At 46.7% G+C, this 26,754-nt stretch overlaps 1 protein-coding gene across 1 annotated transcript in view; it reads right to left on the bottom strand.

The window, feature by feature from the left end:
- The window catches only part of LOC147736836 (uncharacterized), a 61,637-nt gene that overhangs the window by 13,738 nt on the left and 21,145 nt on the right, over window positions 1-26,754 (bottom strand). Inside the window, exon 2 of the mRNA XM_086953825.1 lies at window positions 17,914-19,188. Coding sequence (XP_086809951.1) covers window positions 17,914-19,156 — 1,243 coding nt within the window. The 5' untranslated portion in view covers window positions 19,157-19,188. The remainder of the gene's footprint in view (window positions 1-17,913; window positions 19,189-26,754) is intronic.

The raw sequence follows: 26,754 nt of genomic DNA, 5'->3' as shown, positions 1-26,754 counted from the left end.
TTGTATCACCAAAGAATGGATTAGCCAGGATCCCCCTACGTTTTTTATGTGGAAGGAAAAATTATTATTTATGTTTAATATGGAATCGGCTATTTACAAGCTCAAGGGGGTTAAAAAAAGAACCATGGGAGAAACAATTTGGGCACCAATTGCTGATTGGATTTAATTTAAATCTATGTACTCTACAGTTGTTATTCTAATTTTGTTTTCTGCCAAAACTTTGCCATATAACTTGCTTTTTTTTCTTGAAATATTTTGCCTTTTTATTTACATGGTCTTTTTCTGTCTATGTTGCTTAGTATAACGCCCTGCTGTATTTCCTTGCAATAAAACAATAAAACTTTAAAAAAAAAAAAAAAAAAAAAAAGGAAAATATTAAAAGCTGATCAGGTGATTAGACACAATATTACCTCACATCCCTCCAAGTATCGTTAAGCCCTATCCTTAAAGGACAAACAAGCCCATAGCTATACAGATAGTCCAATGAGAGAAAGGGTCCATCTAACCTAAAAGGTTTCAAAAAATTAGGGAAATGTATGGCTTGCAAATCTGGTGTCAAAATAAAGGAGGTTATTCTGCAGAACAGGAAGGAAAAGCAATCAATTCCTAACCTGTAGCAAAGATTTAGGTGTATATATACGTGAAAGAATGCACACACAGAAAACAATATGTGGCCAACTGGATGTTCCTCATTGGCAAGTGATGGAGCACAGGAGAGGCATCAAACAGGCAGACTTAAATTCACCAATGTCTGGAGATTTTGTAAAATGCCATGATAGCATTGTAGACGCGCTCGGTTTCTTTGGCCTTATATCAGAGGAAGTGATCAAGAGAAGTAATTGAAAAGAATCGATTTAAGATATAATACAGAGTTGGGTATCAAGGAAGTCAAGGGCCTGAATAAAGATGAGAAATTACACGGGCACATAGGATGCTTACTGATGTCGAATCTGCACACTTTCCCACTACTGACACTCTCTGGAACACATGTTAAAAAAAGCCACCATTTCCATGCAAGATTAAAAATAAAGAATTTCTTTACATTTCTCAGTGCTCTATTTAGGGTAAGGGGGGTATACCTCACAATCATACTAGATTGATAATGCCCACCAAGAAGGCGCAAGAAGTTGGACTTAAAATCAGTGATACCACCGCGATCCCCAGTGGCTACAAAATCACCCGCAAATACAGCGTCGACCGACCAGGAGAAGGCAAAGCCATCATCCGCAAGAACAACCACCAACTGACCACTTACTCGAATGACTCAACGACTACCATGGAACACCTCACCTTCCAGATCCAGAGCAACCCCAACACCACACTATATGGCGTCCTAGTCTACAAGACCCCCAGCCCCCACCCTTCAGTGATGCCATCGAAGACCTCATCCCTCCCCAGGCTCTACCATCCACCGATTACATCCTACTCGGAGACCTCAACTTCCACTTGGACAACCCCAGTGACCAAAACACTGACTCCTGACTGGAGAACCTCGCCAATATCAGACTCAAGCAGCTAGTCACCACATCGACCCATACAACCAGACACACGCTAGTCCTCGTCTTCTCCGTCAGCGAGAACATCGCCTACAGCCACACCACCAAACTTCTCTGGACCAACCTGCACTGTGTGCACGTAGCCATTCCCACCGTTCACCACCACCCTCCTCCCACTCTGCCCCATCTGTTGTAGCTGGAACAAGGCCACGGAATAACTTCTCGTCAACTTTCTCAGCATGACCACACCACCAGCAGACGCCAACATTGCAGCACACAACCGTCACCAATGGATCTCCAACTGAGCCGACACACCAGCACCCCTCAAGAAGACACCAGGCAGGCAAAACTTCAAGAAAGCCTTCTGGTTCACTTCAGCCCTCGACAAGTCCAAACATACCAGCAGACAACTCAAGAAGAGATAGAGGAACAACAAAATCCCAGAAACCCAAGCAACCTTCAAAACCGCTGTCAACGCACACCACCTTCTCCTTAAAACCACAAAAAAAACGGCCATCAAAGACAGAATCAACGCCTACGCACACAACAGCACAGAAGTCTTTGCCATCGTGAAGGAGTTCGCTAGGCCCAACAGCGAGACCATAGACGTCTCACCCTCCTTAAGACCTCTGCAACAAACTTAGCACATTCTTCCACCACAAGATCAGGCAGATCTACGACAGCTTTGACATCCAAGACCCTGCTACAACGCCTGCCACCACCGCACACAACAAGGCCTTACCTCAACATATAATGCTCAACTGGACTCCACTCACCACAGATGACACACTCAAGACCATAAAGAGCATCCACTCTAGAGCCCCACCGGATCCTTTCCCGTACCACATCTTACATTGAGCAGTCGCAGCATCATCAGCTGCTCCATCAAAACTGACACCTTCCCTGCTGCCTGAAAACATGCCAAGATCAACCCCTGCTGAAGAAGCAGTCTGCCGACCGACAGACCTCAAGTACCTCAGACCTATCTCCCTAGTCCCCCCCTTGCCAAGGTCATTGAAAAGGACATCAATGCCCAACTCTCCAAGTTCATTGAAGTGAACTATGTCCTGAACAACTCCCAATCCGGCTTCCAAAGCAATTATAGCGCCGAGACCGGACTCCTTGCAGCCATCGACGACATCCACTCCCTCCGCGACTGGGGCGAAACCGCCACCCTCATCCTACTGGACCTCTCGGCCACCTTCGACAACATCTCCCACCGCACCTAATCACAAGATTTCAGGACGGTGGTATCCACGGCAAATGCAGAAAGAACAATTGATGGACAGAATGCAGAACAATGTCATACATTCACCACAGTTCAGAGATCTGGGCCTAAATCCATCGTTTTTTTGTTCACCATGCGATTCCAGTTTGGACCCAGCCATATGCAAATCAGCCTTGACCCTGCGCCCAATGGGAACAGTCCAGCCCGAACTGCCAGGCCAGGTCCTCCCTAGACTGGAAACAAGCATCCTAGGACTGGTTTGGGGGTTTCACCCCTCAACAGCCAGGATAGCTTGACTCCAGTGGCATGGAGAGCACGGGACCCACGTCTGGGCATACCCATCCCAGTCAGGGTGACAAATGGAAAAAGAACAATTGATGGACAGAATCCATAACAAAGTCATACATTCACCCCAGTTCAGAGATCTGGGCCTAAATCCATAGTTTTTGCTCACCATGCCATTTCAGTTTGGACCCAGCCATATGTAAATTAGTCTTGACCCTGCGCCCAATGGGAACAGTCCGGTATCAACGACAAGGCACTGGACTGGATCCACTCCTTCCTGACCGGCCGAACACAGTGTCAGACTATCCTGTTCCTCTCAGAACCTACAAAGATCAGCCGTGGAATGCCCCTGGGCTCCTCCCTGAGCCCCACCCTCTTCAACGTCTCCATGGCCCCCCTCACGGCCATCGTCAGAAACCACAGACTCAACATCGTCTCCTAAGCAAACAACCAATCCAGCTGATCCTCTCCCTCACCAACTAATCTACAGCCGCCTGATTCAACTTTCATAGCGGAACGAAGGTCGTTGCTACCTTGATGAAAGACAGCTGCCTCAAGCTCATCTCAGACAAGACCGAAGTACTCATCCTGTGACCCGCCCCTCAGCCTGGGACGACTCCTGGTGGTCCGTCGCACTAGGAACCCCTCCCACCCCTACAGGCTGTGCACACAACCTCGGCGTCATACTGGATTCCTCGCTCACAAAGAACCACCATATCAACGCTGTATCCTCATCCTGCTTCAAAAGACATTCAGCTGGATCCCCACAGAACCTAGAAAGACCGTCACACATGCACTCATCACCAGCAGATTTGACTACTGCAACGCACTGTACGTAGGCGTCACCTAGAAACAGTTCACGAAAATACAGAACATCCAAAACGCCACAGCCAGACTAGTCCTAGACATCCCCTGCTGCAGCCACATATCAGCACCTCAGACAACGCCACTGGCTCCTAATCATCAAGAGAATCACCTTCAAGCTCCTCACACATGCCTACAAAGCTCTCCACGACATAGGACCAGCATACCTGAACCACTGCCTCACATTACACATACCCGCCAGACGACTTCACTCCGTTCAACCTGCCCTGGCCACCGTCCCACGGATCCACAAGACCAAAGCCAGAGGAAGAGCCTTCTCCTACCTCAGGCAATCCCTGTCGCTGATCCAATTCAGGAAGGACTTCAGGACCCGGCTTTTCAACGGAACCTCCACGCCCAGAGGGATCAGTACCCCTCCCCCCCTCTGCGCCTTAAGACCCTCAGGGGTGAAGAGCTGCATTATACAAACTCCGGATTAATTGAGCGATGCCTGCTTTTGAGAATAGAGCCCACTGGGTCTGTGAAACTGAATATATCAGAGGATCTGATCCAGTATGAATGCTGTGTACACGTGGGCGAATATGTGATTGTAGGAAATCATATGCCCACTGGGGTTCTCACTCTGGTATTACCGCAATGACTTGCATTGTATAATTATACCCTCACTGTCGAGTCCCAAGCGATATATTCATAGATAGGGTTCTACTCTTCTGCAATGGAACAGAGCATCGAATAATACATTGCGATACTTGCTGCCATAGTTCTCATTTCACCCGCTCCCCTCTAGTTTGCTAAGCTGCTAAGGGCCAGGCTCTATTGCTTGGACTCATTATGATCCACCACAAAAGAATGACATCATCTGATGGACCCACATGCATTTACATAGTAGTAACAAACTGCTGGATGCTATAGAAACAATAATTTAATTATACATTTGTGACAGGTCGAGTTTAAGTCCCATTGCTATGTTAACTAATGACAGAACCAAAGCTGATACCGAATACCATGAAAATGAATGTAAAGCTCTAAACACTGTATGAATGAACAAAGAGGATTATAATGAACCTGTTTTTAGTATGGTGCATTGGTGCACAAAAAATGCATCCTAAAAATGATTGCGACTGATGATGTAAAAAGGAGCAGGCAATGAGTATTGATTGTTTATCGCGGACCAATAGATGCAGATCTATGGAGATTAGGGCAGTTCACTTGAGGTAGACAAAGGCTTGTTGTTAAGCCACAACGCATCACTCCGACACTTGCTGAACACAAATTAAGCATCCAGGAGTACTGTCTTGGACCTCTTCTGTGGGGAGTTGAGGAAATACAAGTTACGAGTCTGCACACACACAGCGCAGTGGAAGTAGTTATAGTTAGGTCAGAGTTTCCATAGGAAGAGTGTTTTCGTATCACTAAAAACTTAAGACCCATTTGACTCAAGGCTAAAAGTAACATTATAGTTATGTGTTGAAATACTACAAAAACTAATGTTAAATAACCAAAACACTAATATTTACCAACTATAACCCAAACTAGAACTTGAGCCCCCGCCATGCACTGCTTATGACCTCATATATTACATCACAACTGACAATATTGATGACATCACTGATGACACCATACAGACATTATAACACCGTACTATTGAGTGTGTTGACTTTAAGTAATTCAACATGCTTGACAATTTTCTATTATCAACTTAAAGACTTCGGATGGATCCAGATTTTAAGTCCAGAGGTTGACAAGTATACGTTTGCTTCTGTAGGGCTCCTTGGGCTCAGCGCTAAGAAGATTAGTCAAATACACTGCACACGTTCTGGAGATCGGCATCACAGCTGCAACCTAAGGGCCATGCCTACAGCACTAGAATGAGATAAAACTCCTCTAAGTGGGACACCCGTACATGTTATATTATTCAATAATCTGTAATGCCTGAAAATCTTTAGTTAAGTTCTACAAATAAATATGCACAGCTTATAAAAGGTCTCTGGAACACTGTATCACAACTACTTAACTTGGGCCAGAAATCCAGGTTGTTAATGAATTGTCAACAGCTACTTTGGCCTTTTTCACAGATTTTCTTTTGAATGGGCGTTAAGCCACAACCTACTTTCAAATATACCTCTGTAACCCACTTCAGGTGCACTCAGCTATTACCTTTTTCAACATGGATTAATTCTTCCATCTGAACTTTAGTGATTTGAAAAGCATGCACAATATAGTTTTTAAAATTCGTATTTACACTTGTCTCCTGGGCTTACACTATTTTCATGCTATTGACTTCCACATGTACATTCAGTAATGTTATGCTGCATATGACTATGATGTCATCAGTGATGTCATCAGTAATGCTGTTTGAGAGCTCAAAAGTGATCTCATCAATGATGTAATTTAACATATCATGATTGATGTAATATGTGACGGTATAAGCAGAGTATGGTGGAGGTACAGATAACAGTTAGCTCAGAAAATTATACCTGGCGAACTTCAGGTTTGTTTTTCGTTCCTTTTTACCTTGTTTCGACACCTAACTAAGACAGAGAGAAAGAGAGAGATAGGTTCGGGGTGATTCGTCAAGTAGGGACCAAGAAAAGGTGACTGGGGGAGGGGGCTCCCAAAACACGTTTTCCCCATGCAAATTCCCATAGGATTTTCGACAGGACTACAGCCCAAACCGCTGAACGGAATTACACCACATTTGGCAAAAATCTAGATCTTGGTCCAGAAAGAGTTCTTTCTAATTTGGTGTAAATCTGTTGAGTAGTTTTGGAGTTCTTTAAGAAAAACGATTCATGTATATCTTGGGAGCGGATCCACGCGCCAACAGCAAAGCTGTGATTGTCTGGCTGGAAACCGTGAGAAAAGTTGCAGCCGCCATTTTGTGAATTGGGACATGGGTTTCGGGGTGGAGCAATAAAGTGTAAATAGGATATGAGGGATCAGGATAGAGGTATCCTGATCCCATGGGACTGAAGAAGGGGTCTGTGGGGGACCCCTCTTGGGAAAGAAATTACCCAAAAACATTGTATTTTTGCCGCAGGAGGATCCACCACGCCGCTCAGCGCGCACCTCGCGTGAATTGGGGGAGATCCGCGGATCCAGAGCCTAATTAAAACAAGCGTTGGCACAGACAATAGGCATTGCTGTTTGGACCAATAGGCTTTACTAATGCTGGGCAGCATAGACTAAAAAAAGTTACTTAAAAAAATGGATCTTCACATTTTATTTTCTCTTCGCTCAACAGGAAAAGCTTAGAAACAGCTGTTTGGGGTATTAAAAATAATTCATTTTCAGGCAAGCAAATCAGACTTTGCAACCCCTGCTTTTATTGCATTTTCACTAAATTGCTACTTTCCTAATTATTTTAAAATAAAGTGCTAAATCCACAAACCAAGAATTATAAATAAGCCTTTATTTTGACAGGAGGATATTCTTCTCGTTTGCTGGAACTAACCTGTTGGACTTGGCCCTGCTTGGTCATCCCGAATTTTTTTTGCCTTTCCCCTAGCCCTTTCGCTGTGATGGAATTGGTGGGTTCAGGATGTTGGCCACTTTGGCGCTGGTTACCAGTGCAAAGTGTGTGTGCTTTCTGCCTTACATAGTTATATTAGGAACTCCTCCTCCTCCCCCATGGTAGGAAATGTATATGCCATGCATGGTGTGAGAGGAAAATAATAAATGCTGTGTAATAGCGTACGCACCTTTATTTTCACCATTGCAGAAATGTCACTTTTAAAATGAAATGAAAATGAAAATAAGATTTGTAAAGCGCTACAGCTGCCCTCAGGCGTCCAGGCGCTAAGACTAAAAGAGTGCCATCAGATGAAAAAGCAAGGGTTCTAGTTACTGAAACAAAAAAGTTTTAAGCTGCTTCCGGAAGCTGGATAGATTAGGGCTGTTTCTCATGTGCAGAGGGAGGGTGTTCCATAGCTTTGATACATTATAAGAAAAGGAACGGCCTCCTGCTCTGGCTCTGAAGATTCTAGGAGTCTTAGCCAGAAATGCAGACGAGGAGCGAAGCACTTTATTGGGCAAATAAGGGGAGATCAGGGAACGATTGATTTCTGGGCCCATTTTCCAGAGAGCCTGATGAGCAACGCACAGAGATTTAAACTTTACTCTGTCCCTGACTGGCAGCCAGTGCAATGTTCTTAGCCCAGCTTTTATTGAAGTTCTTCGTGGGACTTCAATTAATGCACGAGCTGCACAATTTTGAGTGCGCTGAAGTTTTTGTAGGGTGTAGTCCGGTGCTCCAAGATAAAGGGCGTTACTAAAATCCAGGCGAGATTGAACGAGGCCCTGTATAAGTATCTGCCTGGCCTCAAACGGAAGAAGGGGAAAGATTTTTTATATCACTCTAAGGAGGCCAAAGCAGATGGCCGCCACCTTGGTAGCCTGTATATTGAAGTTCAGCGACTTGTCTAGCCATACCCCCAGACTTTTGATTTTATATCTGGGGCAGGGACCGCACCCATGCTCACGGGCCATAACAGCCCCAAAGTGGAAGGGGCTGCCGTGCCCAAGAGCATGAGCTTGGTCTTGTCGTCATTGAGCTTCAAACAGGAGCTCATCATCCAGCTCCTCACCTCCTCCAGACACACTGCTAGATTAGGCGGCGACTGGAGGCCACTCTTCTGCACAAGGGAAACCACCAGCTGGGTGTCGTCCGCATAGGAAATGATTTTAATACCATGCGGACGAACAATCCCAGCCAGCAGCCTCATATATGCATTGAAGAGCGTAGGGCTCAGTGACGAACCCTGAGGAACTCCACACCCCAGAGGCCTGCTCGACGAGACGGATGTGCCGTCAAGAACCTGGAAGGTTCTATCAGTTAGAAAAGACTTGAACCAAACCAGGGCTTCTCCGGACACTCCTAGGTCGGCGAGACGGTTCATCAGAATTTTATGATGTACCGTGTCAAAAGCGGCACTCAGATGGAGGAGGATCACTGCCACTGACCCCCCCCCCCCCCGATCCAAGATCCGCCTCGCCTCCTCTGTCACAGCCAATATAGCAGGCTCTGTCCCATGTTTGGGGCGAAAGCCCGTCTGGGAAGCATTGAGGAGATGATTTTCCTCGAGGAACTTCGTCAAGATGGTATTAATGTGCTTCTCCAAGATCTTAGTTGCCTATGGGAGCAGAGAGATCGAGCGGCAGTTACTGGGGTTAGCTGGGTCAAGGGCAGGTTTTTTCAGCAAGGCCCGTACCATTGCATGCTTCCATGCCACAGGTACCGTCCCACTCAGAATGGAGGAGTTCAACAACTCCATGAGAGTAGGGAGAATAGTTTTGCTGGCCAACACCAGTGGGCCCGGAGGAGCAGGGTCGCACGGAGAACCAGATTTTATTTGTTGTGCTAGAGACTCCAGAGTTTCCAAATTCAACAAGGGGAAGGAATCTAGCTTATTTTGAGGGGGAATTACTATATCCAGGGCCGAATCAGAGCATGGGGGGTGGGGTAGTTCAATGACTTGGTCTGGAAAGGAGAGGTAAATTTTATTAACTTTCTGAAGGAAAAAGTCCACCAGCTCGTTGCATCTAGAAGAGGAGTTACTGTTGTCTGCCGCGAGCGGGGGGTGGGGGTGGGAGGGTGGGTGGTTTGTCAGAGAATTAACTATCCGATATATTTCTTTGGGCTTAGATTTAGCCATTATTATTTTATCATTATAATAGGCTGCTTGTGAGGTTTTTATTGCAAGTTTATAGTTCCTAATAGCATCCCTGTAAGTGGCTTTATCAGTGGGGTCATAGGTCATGCGCCATCTCCTCTCTAATCTTTTGCAGGAGCGCTTTTTATCCCTAAGTACTTCTGTGCACCACGGTGCTGATTTACTCTGTCTCTTTGACCCAGATAAGTACGAAGGAAGAATCAAATCTAATGAGGAGGTGATCCAGTTATTGTATTCGTTATTATTAGCCGATGGGTCATGGGAGAGTAGAGGTCTAGTGGTACTAAGGACCTTCGTCCAACTGTCTTCCGAGAGTTTGGACCACTTTCGGATTTTCCAGGATGTGAACATTGATGGTGGAGGTTTACTTGTGGTCCAAGTGAAGGCTATCAAAAAGTGGTCCGACCATGGTAGGCAGCTCATAGTGCCCACTTTAAGTTGATCGCAGTTACTAAAGATCGGGTCTAATAGATGGCCTTTTTCATGCGTTGGAGAGGGAACTAATTGCTCTAATTGGATGGCGGCTAAACTTGACATCATCTCTAGAGCCGTGGGGTCCGAAAGACTATCAAAATGAACATTAAAATCTCCAAGTAAAGTAAAATTTGAGGGAGAGGTAACCAAATCTGAGGTCACCGACAAGAGAGATGTGTTAAATTGTCCGATGGTTCCAGGGGTGCGATAAATAAGAATGCCAGTGAAACTGGTGTTAGGGGAAAACTCGATCACGAAAGGCAGACTTTCGCAATCCTCAATCTCCTCCGTCAGGCAGCGGCAAACAAAGCTGTCTTTATAAATAATCGCAAGCCCACCGCCTTTACCCTGAGGTCGATCTGACCGCACTATCTGGTAACCAGGAATAATGGCCTGCACCAGATCCGGCTGAGAGTCTTGACTCAGCCATGTTTCGGTCAAAAAGATCACATCCGGAGTATGTTCATCTAAGAGCAGGGAGATTTCTAAGCAATGCTTAGGAAGAGACCTACGGTTGAGCAGAAACATGGAGTAATCCTTTACCTCAGACCTGGTGGTAATAGTAATGGATGCAATTTCTGTCTGCTTGTGCCGCCTGCCTGAGTTGGGTTGGCTGTCTAGTGTTTGAAGTGACAAGGTGCTCTACACTTTCTCCACAGTGGAAGAGGAGGCTGGAACTGCCAGGGACCTTCTATAAGCTTCCAGCTCTTTCTGGTAGATGGGAAGATATATGTAGAGCAGTAGAGATGCCATGTGCTCAGACTGAGGGTGGACTGGAATGAGAGGGGACACTCTGCCAGGATGTACCGCCGCAAGAGCCTGTGTGCTGGCCCCTGAACCCATCTGTACCGCTCTGCTGTCCACAAGGCCAGTGAGAGCCTTTGCTGGAGTGAAGACTGCTAAGTCAGGAGGAGTGCCACTTTATGGGAGAGGATTGCTTCGAGGAGCTGCTGTCCTGTACGGATGAGTGCCCACTGTCTGCTGATCTTGCCCAGCCTGGCCTGCCTGCTCTGCTGTCCTAGCGCCTCATGAGCGCTATACTTTGACTGCCTGCACTCAAGGAGGTGAGGAGCGTGGGCGCTACTCCCACGGGTGGGACCCCATACTGTGAGTCACCTAGCGCCTGGTGAGTGCCATATTCGAAGTGACTGTACTGCTCTGCCTGCACTCCAGTGTCTGGTGGGGACTGTTTTCCTGACTACCAGAAGAGTTACGCGATCTTCTGTCACTGAAGCTTCTAGTGGGGCCTAGTGCCTTGCAAGCGCTATATTCAAGGTGCCAGGTGAAGAGGAGCTGACGCCTGCAGTGCTGTGCTGTCAGAGTGCTATATTTCAATTCCCCTTCGCATTGACTGTGCTCTGCTTGCTGCCAAGGCGCTACAACTGTGCTCAGGAGAAGAGGAGCGGACGTCTGCAGCGCCGGGATTCTAAAGCGCTACGAGGGGATCTCACTGTGTTGGATTCCCCCCTGCCTGCTTGGTTGACAGTGGGCAGCTGCAACATATTAGGGGGCATTGTACTCCTCAGGAAAAGAGAGAGAGGAGTGGGAGACACTCCTGCCCTGCCCCAGTGCTTTGCGCACTTTGCTTTTGCTGTTTTTGCAGCCAGCCCTGACTTTGCGGGATATAGGGCATTTGAGCCCCGGAGAGAGGCCAGTTGGCCTGGGGCCAGTTTCAGAGTGTTGTGCCCCTGATTGGGGCGAACTGTGTTTATGGTGGCGAAGCCTATTGCCCCATATGATTTCTTGCATACTATTGTTGCATAATGCATTTGTACCTAGGATGATAACAAATGCTTTTCCCTCCGGTTTGCAGTGCTGATTTTGGGCCACTGGTAATTTGAGAGCCCCCGAGTAGGGGCTCCCCAGGCGCAGTAGTGCCAGAAGCGAATCTGAAACTTTGGGGCAGGTATTCCAGGTGTATTTACATAAAGTGTACTGTTAACACCATCGCTGCTGATGATATCCTTCTCCTGTGCTGGGCCATAATAAAAACGGGTGTGGTCATGACGAGCTGAGCTCGTCATGAGCACCGAAGGGGTTAATGTTGCTCATGCCTAATGCATGTGGTTATATTGCTAATGGTTTCTTTCCCCCCTAATGCTTACAGGATGTTTGGGGGTTACTAGGGATGCACCATTATGCTAATGTTCTATCCTAATGTGCGCCATGATGAAATGCTTCATGTGTATGCCCCATTCTAATATGATTAGGCCCCATGTACCGCAGGAGGTGCCTTATGCATCTGCTAATGCTTAAGGTGATGTTGCCTAGCGTTTTTACCCTAATGAGAATGCTTCATGCCTACTATGTTTATGCCCACAGGTTGATGCCTAATGCATGCTTTTCCCACCTAATAGGTTATTCATACTGTTTGTATGCCTAATGCATTAATGCTGGCAATGCTTTTACCCTAATGCTACCTTGTGGGGGTCCTGCGTAAAGTGCCAAATCTATGGTGATTTAATGCTCCCATGGTTTAGGCCCCAGCTGAGTATGGTGTGCCTAATGATATGCAGAATATGCTCACCCGTTATGCCTAATGTATTCGTGTTTTCAGGTCCACTGTGACGGTAGGCCTAAGGTGTTGATTCAGGCTTTATGCCGGACCACTGTGTATTTTATGCCTAGTGCTAAGGGTTTCTTTTCCCCTAAGGCTGCAATGCTGGTGTTCTGCATACTATGCCTAACATGAGGTTACCATTCCAGGCTACGGCAACGATGATTTATGCCTGAAGTTATGTGTAATGTGTTTTCATGATTAATGCCTTTATGCTACTGTTTTTCCCTAATGCCTACGTGGCTGGTTTCATGTTTAGGCCTACCTTGACAAATGCTTAAAGTGATTTATGCCAAGTGCATGTCTACTTACCAGGAGGTACAGCCGGTGAGACGTTATTGCTTATGGACTTTCAGCTATCCTTGGACTTGTGATGGTCTGGCAGCGGCCCGATTGGCGCTGCCCTGTATATAGTCCCCCTGTGAATTATTCCCCGGTGCAGGCTGGCACAGTTTATCTGCACCTGTGATTCCCTTCTGATGTGTTTATTTTACAATACACATACTGTTTTTCACCTAACCTGGTGTGGAGTCTCTTTTTGTAGTGTGCCTTGTGTGTCGCCTGTGTGTGCTGCGATGATGCTATACACATTTCCTCCGGAGTTTGACCCGCTCTGCACCACACTACCCGTTTCTAACATAACCCCAGCGTATTTTTGTTTGTGCGACATGAAGTTGCTGCATGGGAGTGCGGTTTAACTGCAATGAAATATTTCTGTGGTTTGTTTTTGGTTCTGGCACGCCACAGCCATAAATGAAAGATAAAGAGAGAGGCAGAGACTGGGGCATTGAAAGAGGCAGACACCATCAGTGGAAGAGAGAGAGCGGAAAAGCAGAAAAGAGGCAGACACAGGCGCAGTGAAAAAGACAGAGATTCTGGGGCACAGAGAGAGGCAGAGACAAGGTATGGAAAGATAGAGATGAAAATTAGAGGAAAACATAGAGACAGACAGCAGAAAAGACCAACAGAGACGGGGAAAGAAAGATGCCATGGAAAACAAAGTCGAGTCTGAGAGGTTTGCACTGCTTTCGCAGTCTGTAATGGCAGATCTGCTAACATCGGGGTGGCACAAACAGAGCTTCAGGCCCTAATGATCCCTTTAATGGCCCTGCCTGGGTACCACAGGTACCACATACCAGTGACATATAAGCAGGTTAAAGTCCTTGCCAACTGGGGTTACCAATTCACATGTAACAGTTTTTGGGAGAGAGCACAGGCTCATGGGTCTGGTTAGCAAATCAAAGCCATCAGCATTGGGAAAAAAATGTGGGGGCGCGGGGGTGACCATACAAAAAGGGCACTGTCATATATCATCCTTTACCCATAATAGATGAAATGGTAACACTTGCTGGAGCAAAAATCTTCTCAAAATTGGATATGGCCTCAGGGTATCATCAAGGGCTATTGAGGAAGGAGTCAAGACATATGAGGACATTTGTGGCTCCTGATGGAGTAGATCAGTTTCACACGATGCCATCTGGTCTCGCCCCTGCAACAGCCATATTCCAAAGGAGGATGGCAGAGGAGGTGAATGGTTTCTCTGAAGTTTTGGTTTTCCAAAACAATGCTTTGATTTTCGGCAAAGATTTAGATAAGCATATGCGTACACTTAGAATATCTTGAGAGCCTTCCTGAAAAGAGGTTTGAGATTTAAAAAAAAAAAAGATAAATGTATGATTGGTTGAAAATGTTGGGCATGTGGTTTCAGCTAAAGCGATTTCACTATGGCCAGACCGTTGACAGTAACTGAAATACTTGCTCCAAAACACTGTGACCAACAACTTGAGTTTAAGGGAATTGCGGGAGGGATGGGCGGAAATAGAAGCTAGGAGGCTTTAGGAGTTTATCAATTGTTCTGGTTTATTTGTAGTTTGTAGAGAAAATCATGAGTTCTTCTTGAGCTGCTGTCCTGGCGGGTGATCGGAGAGTCTCTTCTGGTGTGTGTTCCTGTATCCTGGTGATTCCTGATATCCCCTTTGACTGTCCGTCCCCCAGATGGCTTGAAAGGATAAGAACAAAAAAGGATGGTGAGACTCGGATTCTCAGAAAAGTCTTAGGTCAGGAGATGGGATCGTGTCCGTCACCACGCCACGTTGTTCATGAAGAGGGGGTTAACGCCTAATTAACGTGGCCCTCCCCCGTGTAGGTAATTCAAGCCGAGTCACTCAGGAGTTATAGGAAGAGAATCACCAGAGACGAGTATTAGCCAAAGACATCTGTAAACGGTGAAAGAAAAATAAAGGCAGACCCCAAGGAAATATCCTCATGAAAGAAAAGAAAATATGTGGCTTACTTTGGCGCAGTACAACCACCCCTTGACTTCCTCCCTGTACCTCAATATGCTCTCCGCTGCTAGCTTGATGCCCTCACTTCGCCCGGTTCACTCACCGTCCTAGCTGCAGCTCTCCTTGGGGAGGTGGGGATCCACCAATCCTCGCTCCACTCCTCTTCTTCGTCCGGGTTATCATTGCCGTCGTCATCCCGTTTTCTCAACGTTTCTTCCCTCTTCTCTCCTCTGGGATCCTGCTAATACAACTCGATGCACACTCCGCGTCTTCCGTCTCCGCCTTTTCTTTTCTTGTCAGCCTTCCTGATTGGTCCTTCTCCATAAAGCCACCTCCTTCTTCATGCAAGGAGGAGGTCGGGAGCAACGGGTGAACCCTTGCGGTCCCCTGGCTTTCCGTGGTATCTCTGGTTTTCAGGACCGGTAACGGGGGTTCAGGGCCCTACTCTCGGGGTCCTCCTCACGGGAATGTATGCATTTTATTCAAAATGTACTGAAAATGTTCCGGTGATTGCGGAACCACTTCACAACCTTTTCAAAAAGAATGATTTAGGGATTTGGGGACAGGAAGGTGCATTTGCCGAGATTAGGGGAAACTGCTCAATGCAGCACTTCTGAGTCCATATCTACCAGGCAATGAGTGCTCTATCACTGATGATACTGGTAGCATTGGCAATGGCGCTGTAGTGACTCAAGGTAAAGAAAATGAGGAATGTGCAATGGCATCACACACACTGCAACCATGTGAACGTAAATACTCGACCATTGAGGGTGGGATGTAGGACTGCATGAGGGCAACTTAAAAGTTCAAGTCATCCTTATGTGGGGCCAAGTTCAGAATATGAACAGATAATAAACCTCTTTTGAATGGTATTAATGTGAACACCAGCAGGCTACTGCCAGGTAGGTGAGGTTAAGTTTGAAACTTTTGAAACATCATTTTGAGGTTGAACACACTGCAGGAGAGAGGAACAAAAATACTGATTGCTGGCCCCGACTGCCCTGAGGGCAGGAAGATGTGGAACATGAGAACAAAGAGAATGACTGTGAGGATAAGGAATGTACTGCAGCAAGTATTTGTTGGCCGGGTAAAAACTGTCTGTGTGTGTGTGTGGGATGAAGATTCTATTTTATTGAAAGTGATTCATTTCATGAGGAAAGAATGGCCAAAAGAAAAACGATTTGTTGTGAAAACTGCAGACCAATAGCAAATGTCATACTGTCAGAGGTGAGACATTTAGCTGTGATATCGAAAAACAAACGACTGACAATGCAATACTGGTCGCCTGCCATCGACAGGGATGTGGAAAAATTCATTAGAGAGAGTTACCAGTTGTTTTCAAAATGATAAAACACTGATATACACAGTTCTGCTTATGACAGAAGTGGGTTTCCCTGACAGTACGGGACCATGAATGTAAGGATTTTTTTAGGTCTGTTTCAGATGGTTCCTGTGCATCAGAAATTTGCCATTGTGCTTGTGGAGTACGTCAAATTGGTTGCAAGTACGGTTTGTACGAGTAAGAGAGAGTTTTCTGGGTGAATTGGTTTCGGATAATGGTGGAGGGAGATGAAGCAGTATTTGAATGGAACTGGTATCAAGCATAAATGTGCTAGTCGTCATCACCCACAGAGTAATGACCAAGCAGAGAGGATGAACAGATTGGTCAATCAGGGCTTTTTCATGGCCGGTATCAAAGTGGAAGATGCTGTCAGGCTATGCTTACAGCTTATCGCAACACACTGCACGGCACCATCTTGTGCAGAGAGGCAGAAACTTGCATGATTTGGACTTCGTACTATGCACTGAAGTGTCTAAAGAGGGGCTAAGACACAATAGCTATCTAAAGAAGGAAGAAAGATGAATTGACCTTCAAAAGATGCATGTAATATTGTAAAGCTATTGTTCGCATAAACATGATCACAGAGGCAATAATAAACGTATGCAATCATATTACTCTGGAATGACTGGGGGAATCAGATGCCGAATTTCCAGAGTAATTCCACAAATCTCAGAGCCAAATTTCCACAGTAATTCCACATATCTCAGAGTAATCACCATTTACTTCACCCACCCTTCAGCAGAGTTTCTTTTATTGCTGATATTGCCGACTTAGAGAGAGTTAAAAGTGAGGGTAATGTAATAGGAGACATTATGGAGACACAGCTGAGGCCTTATAATGGGGCCCATATTAGATAAAATAAACATAATAAAATCTATCACCCTATCATGTATACTGTAATACAACTAACCCGGCTTGATATTCAGAACACCTTGTACTGTGCACCTAACCCTACAGACCACACTTAATCTTGAAACCTCTTTGACCTTGTACGTTGTTCTACACGATGAAGTATGATATAATACAACTGGCCCTCTCTGACCTGCAGGCCCCCCAGTTCTATGTACATGTACCTACACACCACAGAAATAGACCACTTCTTACCGAAGGCTCTGGGGTGCAGCGGACCTTACCCCACCCATCCCACCACTACAGACCTGACTTACAGATCACCTTTCCTCTTCACACTGCCTTCTTCCCCTTTTATGCGGCAGACCCTGACTGACCCAGAAATCCTCCTACAATCTGTGCACTCACACATCACATAGATCCAGTCCCATCTCTAAAGTGCTTTAGTCTGCACTAGCAACAAAAAAGGGCAATTTTACTCTTGGTGAATAACACCTCACTTTCATCTCACACTTAGGGGATGGTGAGTATCGCGGAGCTTGGATTGAAATCACAGATTCTGCCACATAATTCCTCAGAGGTCCTGAGCCCGGAATGGGGCGTCTCATGCGCGTACCATATTTCAGGTCATTTTTCATGTGCAGAGTCCCAATTCTAGCCTATCACTGAACGGGAAGGCGAAACTCCTTTGCGAAAATAAAGGAGATACCAGGTACATAACCGCTTCTGGTGTACTCAAGGCCCCCAAAGATACCACTCCACACAACTCAGATTTGGCCCCCCTGCAGGTCTTACTAAAAATCTGGAAAGATCCACTTTGGAGATATTTTATGTTACATTCCCTCAGAACTGTACAAGTTACTCGCCATTCTGCATGTTCATTTAGTACGAAACAAATACCTGGGATGGCTTTGAGCAGCAATCCATCTGCGTCTGTATTTCCTCTCTCAAATGGGTCTCTAGCGATAGCTCCATCAGTATCAGGAGCATTCTGTGGCAGGAATGATGAGGCTCCAGATGGGCCCTGCGCATCAGCACATGTTGGTTGTAGGTCAGAGTTCTCATGTCGGTTCTCAGGGGCCAGTGGTTCTTGCTTGTAGTTCTGATCGTAGTCCTCAGGACTCAGTGGTTCTAGCTTATAGCCGCGATCTGGACTGAGTGCCTCAAGGTGCATTGGTTCGGTCTTGCAGTTCTGATGTGGTTCATGTGCACCAGAGAGCACCTGCAGGCATGTGTTGAGCTGCAGACTCTGGTCTTCTTGAAATGCTGGTTGTCTGCAGAGGTTTTGCCGTTGACCGTCACCCTCAAACCACAACAACTCTTGCTTTAGGAGTTCACTTGGTCCCTCCCCATCTGGGAGCACTGGTTGTCTGAACTGGTTTTGCTGTAGCTCATGTCCCTTGTGAAACAGTGGCTGAGGGCAGACGTTCTGTTGTGCGCCCCAACTATCTGCATACAATGGTTCTTTCTTCATGTGTTCCTCTGGTTCTTGTTGCATGCAGTGGTCTTGCTGTGGTTCATGGCCATCAAACACTGGTGGAAGACCTGGGATAACTTGAGCATCTGGAGGAGGGCACCTGAAGCCAGTATAGTCCTGCTGTGGTCCAGGGCCATCCAGAGACAGAGGTTGGAGGCACTGGCTCTGCTGTGGTTCATGCCCATGAGGAGACAGAGGTTGAAGACACTGATTCGGCTGTGGATCACGACCAGGTGAAGATGTAGATTGAGGGTACTGGTTCACCTCCTTGGCCCTGACTGAAAGATTGATCGGAGGGGACCTGCTGAGAGGACAATCTCCAACCATCAACGGACTGACCCCCTCCAAAGACACTGCCCCATTTTCAAGGTGATCTAGACTCTTTTCTTTCCAGATTTGCTCCATGAGCCCAGCGACTCTTGACGGCATGTCCTCTAGGGTATTCTGCAATTTGTCCAGTTTGGCTTCCAACTGCTCCAACATAGATAAAAGGATCATGTTAGGCAGGTTTCCCGATAGCGGTTCCATCTCACAGTCCCTCTGAGCATCAGTTTGGGATCTTGAAGACGGCCCATTATGGATAGGAGAAGATGGGAGCGTGGATCTTACGGGTTCAGGTGAACTCTGCACTTCTTCTTTTTGTCTTCGAACCTGCCTTTTCTCCATTCTGAAATTCTGATGTTCAAGTCCTCAGGTGTCTGTGAAGGGAAGAAAATAGAAAAGACAACACATTATCACAGGACAATTAGGTCAAAATACTCCTTCCTGTCTCACCACACGTTGTTTAAGCTTTAAGTAAAAATTATTCAGTCCAGCTAATGGCTCGAAAGAACTAAATTGTCTCAAGAGCTGGAGAGGATCTACCATGCTCAAGGTCCGGCGGTCCTTGAGGACATCAGGGGTTACCCTCCTACACATCTAAACCCGCTCAGTGCTGCCCTTACGTGATATGGTGAGATTTCATGCAGGTCCGCTCTGCCCTGCCAGAGAGGACTCCCTATCCAGAGCTGATCTGTTAAGCTTCAAAATTTATCAGCATGACCTCATCAAATCTAACCCTATAATTTAATGGACTTATTACGTTTTTGTAATTCTTTATTTTTTTTAAATTAAAATGTGGTAAGCATTACCATAATAGATATTCCCTATGATATTGAGCCTTGAGAAATAATAGATTTAAACTCCCAGATAAAAATACACATTTTCTGGTCAGGAATTGTGCTACCTAGGTCACGTAATCTCTGCTAATGGGGTCTGCCCCAAAGATGAATCAATTAAAGCCACACAAGAAATACCTAGACCCATAAAGAAAGAAGAGGCACTCACGTTTTTGGTGAGAAACTTTCTATTCGCAGTTTGTACCTAATTTACATGTGCCATGTGAGCCCTGCTGAGGAAGGGTGCAGACTATGTGTGGAGTAGGGAATGCGAGAAGAATGTGCAGATGTTAAGGAGAGTCTTGTGAATGCTCACAATCTACATAGCTTTGCCCCATTGCGTTGTTACGGACGCCAGAGACAAGGGCCCAGGAGTGGAACTGAAACAGCGGCATGATCTGAAAGCAAGCCATTATTGCCTTTGCATGTAGGGCTTTGCCGGAGCCTGAATGTAGACATTCCACTACTGAGAAGGAGGCATTGGCCATGTTTTGGGCTCTCAAAATAAACATTCTTGTGGAGTGTAGGAAACTGTAAGTAGAGGATGTTCGACTAGTCCAAACTGGACCCAATCTATGCAGCTGCTACAAGGTACCTGCTTTCTAGTGTCAAATAAGAGGCAATCTCTTTCAGGTTTTTAATGTGATGCATGCACAATGGCACAACTGACAGAACTTGCCAGACCGAGAAAGAACTGTTGATCTTTACTTTCAAGCTCTACACATTTTGAGCAAAAAGTGGAAGAGCGCCCATCTCCGAAGGCAAGTAGGCATCAAGCCATAAGTCAGTATGGCCATTAACAAGCAGAACTTCTGTCTTCGCTACATTTCACTTTAGTTTATTGCAACCCAGCCACTGCCATAGGACAGGCATTGTTTGGTGGAATGTGCGTCGAGAAGAGAGTTAACTGTCTAGACACAGCAAGATCTGGGGGTCGTCAGAACACATAAATGCTTGAACACCTTTCTCAAGTAAAGCTTCAGCAAGTGGGATTACATAGCTGGTGAACAAATGGGGCGAGATTGAGGACCCACGGGTCACTCTGAAATTGCATGCAATGTGTTGGACGGAAAGTTGCCCAATCTGGCGACACATGTTCAACCTGTAAAGAATGATATGAACCTCTTTAGGGCCTAGCACCCGATGCCCAAAGCCTCAACATGCTTCACCAAGATGGAGTACTCAACTGTGCGAAGACAGCAGCGAGATCTAATGAGAACAAAGCGTCTGCTCCTGCTCCCATTTCAGCTCATCCATAATCGGTAGAGGCACTGTCTTTGTATTGTGTGATGGCCAAAATCATGCCCTAGTGTCCTTGAGAAAGTGGTTTTTCTACAAACCTTTCCACCAGCTAAGAGCAAAAGAAAGTAACAATATCAGTAATAACTTTTTAAAACCAAGGAATCTGGATTTGCTGTGGTGACTTTAAGAGTGGCAGGAACCATACCATTAACAACTAAGTGGGGAGTTACGGCAGAGGTACTGGACCAACTTAGAGATTCAGTTGTTTGAAATTTGTTACAGGATTGACGTTGTTCAGCTAACCAGATCTAGTCACCTCAAAAGGAAGTTGCAGAAGTCTCAGGGAAGAAAGTGGAGAGCTCCCTGTGTCAAATAATACTAGGTGCTGAAGTGGTCTCTACCAGGGAAAGGTACGTGAATCAATCTCCCCATTAAGGTTTTAATTTTGTTGTGTCACACAGTTGGTGCAACAGTGTGAGAGTGAATTATAAATTGAACGTTTATGTGAAGCTGACATACAAAGGGACACGGATGAGTTGGATGACAAGATGAAGTCATTGTAGGAGGCGACAAACAGATTCTCTGAGCTAGAGCAATAACCCCGCCACATAACTTAGTTGGGGAAAATAAATATAATATTTCAGTAAAGGAGGAGGACTTGAGAAGAGGTCCTGAAGGAATAATATCAGGATCGAGGAGTATATATGTTCGAAGACGGGGAAGACAAGTAAACCTGTTAGAGAAATGTTGCATACAATCCTCGACTAAAGATGAAAAATCCTGGGAATGACGAGGCTATGACACTATGAACGACTGGAAACAACTGCTTATCATCATGGGGAAAGGCCCTTTTAATGGAGCCCTAACAGAAAGAGCTGAGATTTCTTAGCTATTGTGCATAAAGGTTTCTATCCTATTAAGAGCACAGATGTAAGGAGTACGCATTTCTCTCTTCGTATTATCCAATGAGTGCCATGCTCTGAAAAAAACAGCACCTGCTTTCCACGTAAAACAGGCACAAGGCGAAGCACTTCCTCTTTATTTGTGCAAAATCCCTTCTTCTTTGTCATTCCTACACTGGTAATAATGTTTCTGGTCAGCTTGAAAGAAAAACCCCTTTAGAGTCACGTAATTCGTTGACCCTGTGCCACTGTAGAATTGTCCACATTACTCAAAGTATTTCTTACAATCTTCAATCGAATGGGAGCAGATTTGTCAAGATCGTTCAATACTAAAGAAGGCCTATCCTCAACAAGCTTTCATTCTCCTTCTTTAGTGGGTGCAGTATTAGTTGTACGTAGGGTCGGAAAATCCTAGCCTCCGCGACATTAATAGAGTTTAATTTTCTTTCTTGACAGGTCAGAAATATGGTTATGTTATGTTACCACATCTTGTGAAGTGCAACAGCTGCCCCAGCGACAGGGCGTCCCGGCGCTGACAGCAGAGCAACTGACATGTAAGGATGGAAGGGTGGAACTGAGGTAAGGACTATGGTGCCGGGAAGAGGTGAGTTTTAATGGCCTTCCTGTAGAATTCAGGAAGGCCATTAAAAGTCACCTCTTCCCGGATGTGAGCTGGAAGTGCATTCCAAAGGAGGGCTGCTCTGCTGCGAAAAGGGCGGCCTCCAGCGCAGACTTTCTGTGTTCAGGAGACCACTCCCAAGTGTTGACTGTGAGAAAAAATGGCATGAGGGAACATAAGGCAAGAGGAGGCTGGCCAAGATGTTAGTGGACGACAGTTTCAAGGCTTTAAAGGCGATGCATAAAAACTTGAATTCAATTTGCCTGGCTATAGGCAACCAGTGAAGGTGCAGGAAGGCGTTGGAAACCGGGCAGGACCTGTGTAGACCTAGCAGGGTCCTTGCAGCCGCGTTCTGTGCCCTTTGTAGCCTCAGAATTTCAGCCTTATTGGACCCTAGATACAGAGAGCAGGCATAGGCCAGTCTTAACTTTACAGACGCCTGAATGATGATCTGTTGTGTGGGTGCATCGGAGAAACCTAATAGGGGTCGAAGCCCCCGAAGTAGTCCAAAGCAGGTCCCTGGCACTTTTTGGTTTGGGCTCGGAAGTTGAGAGATGAGTCTATCCACACCCCTACATTTTTCACAACCTGCTTGGGGGGTGGGGGGGAAGCACTACCAGCATTCACACTACTGACCATGGTCCTTGCCCACCAGCAGCACCTCCGACTTGCTGGCATTCGACTGGAGACTGTTGGTGGTCACCCATTCAGCAACTGCTGCTAGGTCGTCCTGAAACTTGAGGGCGTCCCGCTCGGTGTTATTCGAGAACGCCACCACCAACTGTGTATCGTCGGCGTAGGAGACCATGGTCAGTCCTCTGCTCCCAGGGGTTGGACGTAAAGATGGAATAGCAGGGGGCTGAGGGAGGAACCCTGTGGTGTAAAAATGTAAAGCGACATACATGAACATTACCGGCGCCATCTTGCTTAGCGAGAGCCTCTGCGTGCGCGTAAGCGGCAACCATCTTAGACATCGCAGCCATTTCATACTCTGCTGGTCACCTATGTTTCACCCTGACCCCGCTGTCCTCCCCAGCGCCCTGACGAAGCACGGATAGATGTACTGGGGTTGGCCTAACGGCTAGGGTGGTCAACCTCGAATCTGGACAACTGGGTTTGAGTATCGGCAATGACGCTGGACATCCTGTGATTCTGGGCAAATCACTTAATCTCCCCGTGCCTAACAAAAATGAATGTGTCCTCATGTAATGCAACTGGTGCTATGTAAAGCGCTCTGATACCCGATTAGGGTCAAGTTTGCGCTATATAAAAACGCTGTAAATAAAAAATCCAAAAATCCAAAAAAAATAAAAGCTTGTCATCATGACAAAGCCCCGGAGTCACTTTCCGCCCTAAACCCGCTCGTCCTTTCATCCTCCGTACACGGGCAAGCCCTACTGATAACCTCACTCACTGCACCTGGCTGCTCAATCCGGTCCCAGTTGCTAACCGGCCCTTGCGGACATAAGTTTATTACCAACACACAGCAGGACTTGTTTCACTGCCAGAGATTTAATCAATGGCGCGAACCATTAGACCTGACCGATCCCACATGCCTTTTGATCCTGCCGAAATACCCAGCTGCGAGATAGCGATCACCTGTTAGATCTGGGTGGGGGACGCCTGCTGCTGGGTTTGAGTGGAAACCTGCTTGGGGCAGGAATTCCGAGGATGTTTAACCAACCAATAAACTGATGCAAATGTGTATAAAAGACCGAGCCACGGAGATGCAGTTAGAGCACCTCCCGAAGACATTCCGGTGTCCGAGTTGATGTGTTCTCCTCTGGAGAAATAAACCTGTTTCTTGCCTTCCAGTTTCCATCGCCTGCCTCGTTATTTGAGTAGATAAAAGAAAGTGAATCAGAGGTGTTTCCGCCGAGCAGCATTGGTAACCTTAAGAGAAATTGTTGCTTTTCACAATGGCAGCCCTTGTTTGATGAGGTGTTCACCTGACGCATATGCAGGGACTGTTACCACGAACGACTTCTCATGAAGAAAAGAGGCAAGCCACTCCAGTGCCGGACCAGTGATTCCTGCCTCCTCCAGGCCGCACAGCAGTATGGCATGGGACACCGCGTCAAACGCGGCGCTCAGATCCAGCAGGAACAGCACCGACGTTTGACCAGCATCTAGTGCGGACCAGAGTTGTTCTGTCACAGCCAGCAGAGCAGACTCCGTGCTCTGACCTGGTCGGCAGCTGTTCTGGGAGAGGTCCAGCATGTTATTCCTGGTCAGAAAGTCAGATAGGATGGAGTTAACAAAGGCCTCAGTGATCTTTGCCACCCAGGGGAGCAAGGAAATAGGACGATAGTTCTCTGGCTTGGCAGGGTCGAGTGAAGGTTTTTTAAGCAGGGGTATCACTTTGGCCTGTTTCCATTCCCTTGGCACAGTGGCCGTGGCACGTGACCCGTTTATCACCTGACCCATGGAGGATAAGATAGTAGGAAGCACTTTCCTGAATTGGTCTGGTTTGAGCTGGTCTGCTGGAGGTCCAGACTTGACTTTATTACACAGTGTTGGCAGCTGGTCGGCGGGGATAGGCGGAAAGATGTCTAAGGTATTCGCCTTTTTAGACCCCCGTGCTGCTTGCTTGCTACTATGTGTTGTTGGGAAGGACCTATAGATGTTATCCACCTTCCTAACAACGAAGGTGGCAAGGTCCTCACACTGCTCATTGGACTTGATGGTTGGCCCAGCGGCAGTCTGCTGGGATTGAAGGCTAGAGAGTATTGAGAACACGCTCTTTGCAGGGTTATCACTTTCGCAGATTTTATTGGCATAAAATGCCGCTCGGGCCAATTGAATGGCCTTGAGGTACCTCTTAATCGCCACCCGGTAAATGCCCTTCACGGCTGGATTGAAATCCCTTCTCTATATACGCTCCAGGCGCTTGCAGCTCTTGCGCACATTGGCCAAGTCGCCTTGGTCCCATGGTCTAGTTTTAGTTTTGTGGTTAATAGACCCTTTCTCAGGGATTAGGCTGTCTAACGGTTACCTGATCCAGTCCGAGAATACCCTGTATGCCTTGTTGGCGTCAACCGGCAGCCTCGGCCAGGTAACCGAGAGGTGTTGTTCCCAGTTCAATTTGTGCCATGGACGTTTGAGGGAGACTGAACGAGCCGGGGTTATACCCTGGAGTGACATATGGACTAGGTAGTGGTCTGACCATACCATGGGGATGGGCGTGTGCACTGTAAGTGAGGGTATGTTCGTAAAGACTGGGTCTAACAGGTGTCCGGCAATGTGCGTCAGACCCGATACCAATTGCACAAGCTGACAAGCCGCAAGATCAGCTACAAAGTTAGCTGTGTCTATGTCATCATAATTATCCAGATGGAGGTTCAACTCCCCAGTGATGGTAAAGTTAGTGGCGTTAACTACTAATACGCTGACCGTCACCATGAGGGCAGACCTGAAGTCAGTGGATGGCCCTGGGGGCCGGTATTCCAGGAGCCCCGACATCATGTAGTTGGGGTTCAGTGAGATCTTAAAGTGTGCACATTTGCATCCGGTGACACCTGTTTTACAAAAGTACAAGTGTAGCAAGATTTAAAAATAATCTCGATGCCCCCACCTCTGTACTCCCTATTTAAAGTAAGGATGCAGTAGCCAGAAGGGAGCGCAAGGCCTGGCTCGGCTATCATGGCATCAGAGAGCCACCTGTCGGCAAGGAAGAGCAGGTCAGGGGAGGTGTCCTCTAATAGGTCATGGACATCAGCGAAGTGTTTGGCTAAGGAGCGACAGTTCAGATTGAGGATGCTAAGATGATTACTGGGATGGGGAGGTAGCAGCGTGGGGACTGGGCTAGTACAGTACTGAAGCGGCACTGTATACAGCAGAATGGGCCCTCAATGGCATCCCCATAGGAGTGTCTACAATTGCTCACCGAGTTCCTGATTTTTAGGAGGTCATTCCGAGCGTAGAAGAGCCTATCTCTAGTGGGGGAGGCAGCATGTCTGCCGTCGAGTTGGCTTGGCGCGCCATTGGTGTGCCAGCTGCGTGCTTCAGCGACATCGGCCCCTTTTTACTGGGCTTGTGCCGAGTTTTGAGCAACTAGACCGTCTCCTCACCCAAAATGGCAGAGGAGCGTGGCACACAGGAAGTGGGTCTCCGCCATTCTCAACTCCCTCCACACAAACAGCCCGCTCATGGCTGGTGGTGGACCGGGGAAGGATTGGCAGATTTTAAGTCCCAGATACGGTGAGTGCAGATAGGGAGAAAGCAGCGAGTAATTTGTGCAATTTGCATAAGTTTTTAAAAGACAGATTATGGCAGCGAGAAAATACAGGTCAAGCACAGACTCTGATGCCAAAGATTTAAAAAGCACTCAAGGTCTCTCACACA

The sequence above is a fragment of the Lissotriton vulgaris genome, chromosome 1_2, assembly GCF_964263255.1.
Source record: "Lissotriton vulgaris chromosome 1_2, aLisVul1.2, whole genome shotgun sequence".
Taxonomy (NCBI): Eukaryota; Metazoa; Chordata; class Amphibia; order Caudata; family Salamandridae; genus Lissotriton; species Lissotriton vulgaris.
This window is presented reverse-complemented; position numbering and strand designations above follow the sequence as displayed.